The sequence below is a fragment of the Strongylocentrotus purpuratus genome, unplaced genomic scaffold (genome assembly GCF_000002235.5).
Source record: "Strongylocentrotus purpuratus isolate Spur 01 unplaced genomic scaffold, Spur_5.0 spur5_scaffold_18, whole genome shotgun sequence".
Taxonomy (NCBI): domain Eukaryota; kingdom Metazoa; phylum Echinodermata; class Echinoidea; order Camarodonta; family Strongylocentrotidae; genus Strongylocentrotus; species Strongylocentrotus purpuratus.
This window is the reverse complement of record NW_022145603.1, coordinates 32,677,370-32,688,277: the sequence shown is the minus strand read 5'-3', so window position 1 is coordinate 32,688,277 and position 10,908 is coordinate 32,677,370. Positions and strand designations below refer to the sequence as shown.

General features: G+C 40.4%; 1 protein-coding gene across 1 annotated transcript; it reads left to right on the top strand.

Moving 5' to 3' along the window:
- The first annotated feature begins 225 nt into the window (after positions 1-225).
- LOC105441474 lies at positions 226-5,791 on the top strand. The gene is made up of 2 exons (XM_030988948.1): positions 226-4,816; positions 5,784-5,791. Exons 1-2 carry the CDS (start codon positions 226-228, stop codon positions 5,789-5,791), a joined length of 4,599 nt encoding a protein of 1,532 aa, XP_030844808.1.
- The last annotated feature ends 5,117 nt before the right edge of the window (positions 5,792-10,908 follow it).

Below are 10,908 nucleotides of genomic sequence, written 5' to 3'. Positions count from 1 at the left end.
GGCAACGGTATTTCAGAGTCGCTAGCAATTTCCGCAAAACAAGTTGAATTGTTGGTACGCTCAAAAAATGAAGACGGGACTAGGTTTCCGCTTGGTTGTAAAATAGCTCAACTGGCATATCGTTGAGTTCATATACAACCAAGCGGAAACCTAGTCCCGTCTTCATTTTTTGAGCGTACCAACAATTCAACTTGTTTCAGAGCCGGTACATCGAGAACTGAAGCAATGCCGACTGATGACATGACAAGCCTAAGGTTGAAGAGGAGAGGGACCAAAGCCAAGTTCACCAGGTTGGGGAATGTTTTGGATTTCCTGATAGAGGAAAAGCGGCCGGTGGAAGAGGTGAAGGAAGCTTTCAAACAAGCCAACCAGGCTTACGTAGACCTCCAATCCAAACACGAGGCCTATACAGAGAAGATTGAGAACGATGAAGAATTCAACAAGGAGGAGCTATGGCTTGATGAGTGCCAGAATTATTTCTGCAAGCTCCAGATCCGAGAGAAGGATTATATCTCTCAGATGTCTTCGTCGCAAGAGCCTCAACAACCAACAGAGAGAGATGAGGAGAGCTCCCAGAGAACTGTTGTTCAAGCAGAGTCGAACCGGCCTCAAGCTCCTCGCTTCAACATGGAGAGGCCTAAGTTACCAACGTTCCAAGGAGACATAAGAGAATACAATGTATTCAAGGCTGATTTTCAGCATGTTATACATCCACACTACGATGAGAGGGATGCTTTGATGATCCTGAGGTCTTGTTTGAAGGGGAAGCCACTTCAACACATTAGAGGAATAGGGCGAGATTATGAAGCTGCATGGGGTCAGCTAGATCTGCTCTACGGAGACTCAAGGATGGTAGCTGATGCTATTATGGAAGACGTATCCCGATTTCGTCCTCTGAAAGATGGGGAAGATGAGAGATTCTGTGACTTTGTGAATCTCATACGCAGAAGTTTCAATACCTTGAAGGAGGTAGATAGAGCTGAGGATATGAACAATAGTCACATGCTAGCCATCATTGAGAAGAAGCTCTATGTCACAGATCGACAGATGTGGTTCCGAAAGCAAGGAGAAGGAACAACGGCGACATTAGAGGCACTGTTGAAGTGGATGGAGATTGAGTTGAGAGCAAGGATAAGATCATCTGCTCCAGTAAGGAATGATGCAGCCTCTAAGTCCAGATCCGCTGTTAGTCAGGTTACAGCATTTGAGGAGAGACAGCAAGACTATCGTTGCTGGATCTGCAAGAATAAGGATGGGCACTGGACTGACCAATGCAAGACTTTCCTCGATAAGTCTACAGCGGAGAGGTTGGAGATGGTGAAGAGTAACCGAGCTTGTTATAGCTGTTTGAAGCAAGCCGGCAGAGAGCATCGAATGGCTACTTGCAAGAAAAGGAGACGGTGTCCAGAGAAATACAAGGGGCAACCATGCAAGTTCTTTCACCATCCTTTGTTACATCCCAGCATGGACAACAATGCGGTGGGAGTAGCCCTTGTAAGAGGTACTGAAGCCATGCTACCCGTCATCAGGGCAAGGTTTTCAGGTTCAGAGCTGAAGATCCAAGGAAACGTGCTGTTAGATTCAGGGGCCCAGATCAGCATCATCAGACAAGGGCTCGCTGAAGACTTGGGACTGACAGGAAAGAGCATCAGTATCACAATAACCAAGGTGGGCTGTGTAGAGGAATCTGTGACAACATCCTTGTATAGAGTGCCGGTCAGTTCAGTAGATGGGAAGACAATCCATAAGATATTAGCTGTTGGATTACCGTGCATCAATGATGACATTGAGGAGGTGAACACTGATAATCTTGCCCGGCAAGTAGGCCTCAACCCCAGAGAGTTACGTAGAGGTAGTGGGTCTATAGATCTTCTGATAGGAATTGACCACGCTATGATGCACGCAGGTGAAACGAGACAACGAGGCAACTTCATCTTTAGGAAGTCACCACTTGGATGGGTGGTGTTTGGAGCATCTAAGCTGAACCAGCAGTATCAGAATAGAGTGCTCAACGTGCAACTGGGTCCAGCAACTGACTTATCAGCGTTTTGGACTACAGAGTCGATGGGAGTTGATGTGGGTTGTCATTGTGAAGCCGAAAGGATGACTAAAGTAGAGAAAGATGAACATGATCTTATCTGGAACTCTGCCAAGAAAGTGGGTAAGCAGTGGCTTGTTCCTTACCCATGGAAGGATAACCCAGAGAAGCTGCCCGACAACAGAGTGCAAGCAGAGAGAATGCTTCAGGCGACGGAGAAAAGGCTTGCAAAGAACCCAGAGCATGCTGAAGTTTACAAACAGCAGATGCAAGAGATGGTCGAGATGGGGTTTTCGAGAAAGCTGACCGATGAAGAGAAGAAGAGGCATGATGGGCCTGTCCATTACATTGGTCATCATGCGGTTGTCAGGCCGGAAAAAAAGAGCACACCTGTGAGAATTGTGTTTAACTCATCAGCAGTTTTCAAGGGACAGTGTCTGAACGACTACTGGTTCAAAGGGCCAGACTTATTACAGAGTCTGTTCGGAGTACTCCTTCGCTTCAGAGAACACAGAGTTGCGATATGCGCCGACATATCCAAGATGTACCACCGAGTACTGATTCCAGAATCCGATCAGCACGTCCATCGGTACTTGTGGAGAGGATTAGATTCAGAAAGAGAACCGGATGTGTACGTGAAAACTGTAGTCACGTTTGGAGATAAGCCTGCTGCAGCAATGGCCCAGATAGCTCTGAGGAGGACAGCAGTAGAGGGAGAGTCTCAACATCCTAAGGCAGCAGAAGTACTGAAACGTGATACGTACATGGACGACATATGTACCTCAGTAAGAACGTCAGAGGAGGCGAAAGATCTTGTCAAGGACATAGATGAGGTGCTAGCTGACGGAGGCTTCAAGGTGAAGGGTTGGCAATCCAACGAACAGCTGAAAGATGAGACTTCTCAGATGAAAACCAACGTTCTTGAGAATCTGAGTGAGGAGAAGGTTCTGGGGATGGTATGGAACCAAAACACAGATGAGTTTTCATACAGAGTGAAAAGAAGTATGATCCCAGATCTTCCAGACGAACAGAAAGACACCGACAGCAAATGGACAAAGAGACGGATACTAAGCCAGATTGCAAAGATCTTTGATCCCATAGGATTTGCTTCAGCATTACTGGTGAAGGCAAAGATAGGAATGCAACGCCTGTGGCAGCTTGGTTTAGATTGGGATGAAGAGCTACCCTCCAGAGAAAAGGCAGAATGGGTAAAACTCTTCAGAGAGATGGAGAACTTAGATGGAGTGTCCTTCCAGAGATGTTTGACACCACCCGGTGCAATGAGACTACCTACATTATGTGTCTTTTGTGATGCATCTGAAGAGGCGTTTGGAGCTTGTGTTTACATTCGTTGGGAGTTAGAGGATGGCAGCTATGATGTTAGATTTGTGACGGCGAAATCTAGAGTAGCACCACTAAAGAAGTTGACGCTGCCGAGATTGGAGCTACAAGCTGCAGTGGTTGCTGTTAGACTTGATGCAACCATCAGAGATGAGACCACACTAGAGTTAAGAGAGACAGTGTTCATGACAGATAGCATGATAGTGCTTGGATGGGTTCGAAGTCAGGCAAGAAATTTTAAGCCCTTTGTGTCAGCTCGAGTAGGAGAAATCCAAAGCAAGTCGAATCCCCAACAGTGGAGACATGTGAGTGGAGCAGAAAACCCAGCTGACGACATTTCGAGAGGTGTTACAGTAGAGAAGTTAGAGAGGTGTAGATGTGGTCCTCAATTTCTAAGATCGCCTGAGGAGGAGTGGCCACAGAGTGAGACGAAATCTGAGATTTCGTCAATGGACAGTGAAAGGCGTAAAGTTCAACAGGTGTCGAATGTAGTATTGGCATCAGACAGCATCGACTGTGAAAGAGTTTCCAGCTGGAGAAAACTAGTGAGAGTCACTGCATATGTACGGAGATTTACCCACAACATGAAGGCGAGGGTAAGATCAGGAGATGAGAGAGGGAAAGTGACGGCAGGACCACTTACAGCAGCTGAACTAGGTGATGCAGAGATGTACTGGGTCAGAGAGGCTCAGAAACCGCTTCATGACAGACTGAAGAAGGGGGAGTTCAAGACTCTAACACCCTACATAGAGAATGGAATCATCAGAGTTGGAGGTAGAGTTGGAGAAGGCGTGATTTCGTATGACAGCAGGCATCCTGTGTTATTACCTCATCAGCATCGCATCTCTACGCTCATCACTAAGCATGTCCATGAATTGGGGCATGATGGAGTTGCGACAACGGCAGCGAAAGTGAGAAGCAACTACTGGGTGATTGGCATACATAGGCTTGCCAAGACTATCAAGCACAGGTGCGTGATGTGTCGTAAGATGCAGCACAAGGTCGAGTCGCAGTTTATGGCTGAGCTACCAGAGATACGTATGACACCGTTTTCGCCTCCATTCCTGTATACTTCGTGCGACTACTTTGGGCCGTACAGCGTGAAGGTGGGGCGGAATAAGGTTGCTAAGCACTATGGAGTGATCTTCACGTGTCTTAACACAAGAGCGGTACACCTTGACCTAGCGGTAGATGTTTCTACAATGGAGTTTCTTCAGGTTATACGTAGGTTTTTCGCATTTAGAGGTCAACCGAAGGTCATCCTGAGCGATAATGGTACACAATTTGTGGGAGCGGTACGTGAGCTACATGAGATGGTAAAGGGATGGGATAGCGATCTACTACGCGAGTTTTGTGCGGAGAAAGGTGTAGAGTGGAGGTTTACAACCCCTTCAGCTCCTCATCAGAATGGATGTGCTGAAGCACTTGTGAAGAGTAGTAAGTCCGCATTAAAGAAAGCTATAGGTGATCAGGTCCTCACTCCTTTTGAGTTATATACCTGTTTGGTAGAAGTAGCAAACCTCGTCAATCAGCGTCCAATAGGGAGGGTACCGAATGACCCCGACGATGGTAGTTATCTCTGTCCCAATGATGTTTTGTTAGGGAGAGCATCCAGTAGGGTACCCCAGGGTCCGTTCAGAGAAACGAAGAATCCGCGACATAGAGTCGAATTTGTACAACGAATCGTCGACTCATTCTGGAAGGCATGGAATCGCGATGTATTTCCAATCTTAGTACCGCGAAAGAAGTGGAATGTTGATAGACGTAATCTTCGAGTAGATGACATAGTTATATTGTCAGATCAGAACGCTCTTCGAGGAAAATGGACATTAGGGAGAATTGTTGAAGTTTTTCCTGGAACTGATAATAAGATCAGAAACGTGACAGTAAAGACGGCAAATTCTGAGTATAGAAGGCCAATAAACAAAGTGGTCGTATTATATCCAGCAGAAGGATACGAAGAGTAGATTGAACAGAAATATGTCTGTCTATAGTATTCACAGAATAACAAATTTATAAACTTTCTATGTTCTTGTTCAAAATCAACTTTTTCCAGCTTTAAGAAGATAGATGATAACAAAGCTTTGTTGGTGCAAATTTTAATTTTTGCTATTGTTACAAGGGAATTGACTTTTGGCACAGTTTACACTGAGAACAAAATTCAACAGTTTGAAATTATGTACAAAGTTTAGTACATTTTGAATACATTTTTTGTATTTGAGATTTTGAGTGATATTTGCCATTTATTAGCAAATTCAGCAAAGAAAGTTTGCAGAGAAAAGTTGATTTCTATGATTATGTATAAAGGAAGCAAACTGGTATGGAATATCCATTTGATATTTTTGGACAGGAAATGTAAATTTGTGTATTTTCATGCAACAATTGTTTTTTCAGGTTCGTGCAGGTTTGTAGATACTTTTCATTAGCCTTGCTAATAGTTTGGATGGTAATTTAGACTGTTAAAGTGTTAATTAAGCAGAATGAGAAGAAGTATTTTTCACATCTTAGCTATGAGTCATTTACAGATTTTGGAGTGAAACACTGAAGAAAGTATTTTGTTCTATTTTTAAATGAGAAACATTGCGTACTTTTATGAAAATGATGTCAATTTTATTGTTGCCCTCATTGGGGGGAGGTTGTTTCAGCGAAACATGAAAGTTATTTGTTTTTTCCAAGATTTTTGCAAGATACCGTATTGACCCTGACCTACTTCTAGGGTCAATTAAGTGTATACGTTGCAGAGCACATTTTTCCACGGATGTGGTCTGACATATCATTTCAGACGCTTATTTAGAGGCCAGAATTCCAGGTTTAGGAAAATGGCAACGGTATTTCAGAGTCGCTAGCAATTTCCGCAAAACAAGTTGAATTGTTGGTACGCTCAAAAAATGAAGACGGGACTAGGTTTCCGCTTGGTTGTAAAATAGCTCAACTGGCATATCGTTGAGTTCATATACAACCAAGCGGAAACCTAGTCCCGTCTTCATTTTTTGAGCGTACCAGTTAGGTACATAGCCTCCACAGCGGGGAAACGGAGTTCACTTTTTTAAATCATGGATTCAAGTGTAAAATTTAAATTGTTGCCAATTGTGTCCCAAGTGCGAAAACGTAATATTCTAGGGGCCAAACCTTTTTTTTTTGCATTTCAGATCGAATACTTTGGCTTAAAATGTTTGTTTGGCGTAGAAAACCTACCATGAATATTACAACAAAACTGACCACATTGACCCGTTGCTCCAAAAGGGCTCACAGAATCTGCTACTCACGTCCGTCAAATGGACCGCTTTTCTGAGGTAACGGGAGCACAGTAAATCTCTATATGCTGGTACCAAAATATATTGATACATTTTCGGTTTGCGGCTTTGATAGCCAAATATGTCTCAACAATCTTCTAAAATCTGCTTAAAATGACCACAATTGAAAAAAAATAAGAGCATGAAACTAATGAGAATGATTTACAATTTTTTTCTAAAGATAATTGGAAGTGTGTTTAAGTAAAGATACGTATCAAGTCTACCAATATTACACAATGTTTGGGTTCCTGAGCATCCCCTCACCGTAGCCCTGAAGCTACTCATAACGGCCAAATAGCCCATGTATTCTACTGAAATGAAAATTGAAACATTATGCCACAGCGTAAAAAAATACATTTCTGGTAATTAAATTTTTTTACGTATATCTCAGTCAATATACAATAATAAATTTAGCAATATATATTATTCACTTCTTATGATCTTTCTTTTCTTCAACGTAGTATGGCATGTTTAAATAACAAAGACATGCTTGTATATTACATGCTCCAAAATTTAGTTAAAGTAGTCAATGATTAGGTCATGAAAAGGAATAATCATTTAATCAAACGAACATGCGAGATGTTGGCACACAAACAAACAAAAAACAACACCAAAGTGGAATTAGTAGGTGGACAGTTGTCACCCCCTTCCCCCTCTCAAAAAACTGTGGAAACAGTGGAAAGCGCTATACGATGTTGAAATAGAGAGAATGAAAGAAGCAGGGTAGAGAGAAGAGGAAAACATAAAAAGTAACGGAAAGTGAGTGTGTCAGAGTGTGGTAAGGCGAGAAAGAGCAAGATAGAGAAGGAGAGAGATACAAAAAAGAGGAAGAGAGAGAGAGAGAGAGGAACAGAAAGAGATGAATGGGTCCTGCTCGTTTAGTTGTAATTTGATGCTTATGGCTGAAGTTATTTTTTCTTCAATTTTCTTTTGAAGTAAATTCGACAATTTTACATGTTTTTGGCATAAACTTGAGCTACAACTTTTCTTAATTTGTCAATGTAGGCTACAGACCACTAAACCGAATTCTTTAAAGAAAGAGACTGAGAGGGACTGTTGTTTGTTTTCAAAAAGGGTACGCTCGAGGACGGGAAGTTGTAAATTGTTAGATTGTCTGGTAAGGCACATTATGTACCGAATTTTTCCTGGATATAACGCAATACACAATGTGCCTTAATCTGACAAAGAAAAAAAAGATCCTTAATCTTAAAAATCTTGTTTCGAGGAATAAGAAAAACCATCCCTTACAAAGTACGATGGGGATGAGGGAAGTAATACATGTTTATGAAAGTATGAGCATTTATAATTTGCACGCTTTCCATACAGCGAAAAACATTGCCAAAAAGATCATTGTGGTGAATATTGAATTACATGTTTGAGTGAGTTTAAGTTTGAATTTTTATTATCCACACAAAAAAAGTACATCAATATAACGATCAACTGTGAATGTTCAACTTTGAAAGGATACATGGGACCAGAAAATAGAATAAAATGCTAATTGTGTCTGGTACCACTAACACACAAAAGTATCAAAGCAATGAATGAGAATGTAATGAATGAATATGAATAACTATTGAATACATACTTAAGCTACAAGCTTTTCTACATCTAGGCTAAATTATGTTCTGTGATTAAATTAATAGTTTTGTTCTTTCAATAGAGCGCTCAGTGAAACAATGTTATGGCGTGCTCATAGTATTAATACAATAATAACTAGACTTTAATTCGTCACTTAGACGAATTAGGTGATACGTATGCTAATTGTTTACATAACGAAGAATGCATTACACGATATGTTATTTCATAAAATGCTTCTCCCATTATGATCTATCCATATGTCAAGTTTAAATTGTGTCCCCTTGATCATTAGGGATCTAGGGAAGATAGATTGAAACAATATATGACCATTGACCCTGTGCAGTAACCAGCTACAACTTGAACTCTAATTTACATCATGAAGAACACATTTTGACGATTTTTATCTTATTCAAAGAAATAAAAATGTTATTGATAAATGATTATCATCATTATGATCATGATGATCATGATCGTAAGCGTGATCCTGACATCTTATTGAATAAATGAGGGGTGATTTAGATAGCACATAGTCTTAGCTATATCATACTCAAAAATCAACAAAATCCAAGCAGAAATAACGGCGATATTGCTCAAAAGACAGGAATGTATAATCCAGATTTGAGAAAAAGTCATCTCCCATAGGGATTACATGCAAAAAGTAATGGATTAAGTGAAAATAGGGTAATAATAAAGAAAATGGGGTTGTTTATTACATTATTTGCGATTCTACGTGTTTTAATTATTAAAGGAGATGGTACAGTGAAAGGTCAAAAAGAAAAACAAAATTAAGGCATATATTGTGGGAGACACCCGGACTGTAACCAGGGATCTCGAGGTTTGAAGTCAAGTGCGTAATCGATATAGCAAAACATTTCCCATAGCGATTAAACGTAAACGGGAAATGGAATTCTCAAATCCTACGTTGCGAGTGAAATTTGAGCATAATCCTGACATCTGATCGAAAAATAAAAGGCAATTTGTGATAGCTTATTGTCTTAGTTACAACATAGTCGAAGCTCAGCGAAAACGAAGCTAAAACAATGGAGATTTTGCTCGCGAAAGACAGAAATGTAGAATCCAGTTTTGAGAAAAAGTCATGTCCCATAGAGAATACACCCAAAATGCGAAAAATTGACATGCCTCCTTTAATCGCAAAAATACAGCATGATACTTTTGTCAAAAATAAAAATTGTGAACACTACATTTGTAGAAAATTGTCTCAGCTAGAACATATCAAAATTAAAAAGAAAATTGATCCATATTTACAGAGATACAATCAATTTTCCAAAAATATGCTGACGTCATAATATGCAAATTTAAATTTTGAGTTTGGAGGCCATTATGATGACGTCATGAGTTAATTGAGGATCAAATGAGACATGAAACCATATCTCCGACTCATAATCTATCCAAATATGAAAAAATATTAGGAGTTTCTATCTATTGTAAAGAGTTACAATGAATTTTATATAGGCATGTTTTTGCCCATGTATTGTAGATAAAGATAACGCAAATCCGCGCGTGCTGTCAACTTTGACGGACGCTCATTGCGTTAATAAAAGGTGAACAAATTATCAAAATGCTTGGAAAAATGTACCGAATATGATGACAGAAAAAAAATCGGCGATTCTATGTTGCAAAATACCAGTACGCGCGAAAACGCGCGCGCATGCGCGTGTGCGTAATTTTTTTATCAAATGCTCCATATGGCCTGAAACGTATGCAAAAAAAATTTGGGATGATTTGGAGCATTTTTAATTTTTGCGCGCGCGTAAACGCGCGGACGAACGCGCACACGCGCATTTGCGCACTTTTATTGACCTCAACTTGACCGGACGGATGTTTATCTTAATCGTGATAATTATGAATGAGAAATACTTTTCCGTTATGAAGATATGATCATTAGTTGATTTTCACAAAATGGCGCCTGGATGACGTCACGATGATTTTGACTCTCTAAAAAGTCACGCAGTTCTAAGTTAGACTAAGATCTATCATCATGGCAAGTTTCATGATAATGGCTTTATTCAGTCTTGAGATATCCTGCGAACAAATTCGAGGAAGAATAATAATAAATAAATAAATAAATAATAAAAATCTTGACGAAATCAAAAGGTGATACGTCTACGTACGTATCACCTAATAATAAATGAACAAATAACTACTTTTCGCTGTAAAAAACATATGCCCTGGCAGAATTATACAGTTACACAACTTTTTGAGTCAAGATCAACACTGATTGCTTCATGGCCCGCTCCCACGCATGAACTCACACCCTCAATCTTCAAACAGTACACCAAACATGTCTATCGTGTCAACTTCTAGGAGCAAATAATAGAATAATGAAAAACATCCAAGCGAGCACAGCTTATTTAAAAGGAATATTGAAATAAGTGGTTACAAAAGGTTTTTTTTTGCTAAGCGTAAAACGTGGAATGGTAAATAGCAGACGCGGATCGAGGAGTTTCCAAACGGGGGTGGGGAGAAGCCAAAGTATGCGCAAACGCACGAGCATTTCCATAATCTAGCTGCGAACGAAGTCAAAAATAACTCAGCTGTTATAAGGAGACTGAAAACAGTATTTTCTTTCTTTCAATTATCCCAGATATACTGGGTTAGTAATGCCCCACATGATGTTTTCTGTAATGAATGGACAGG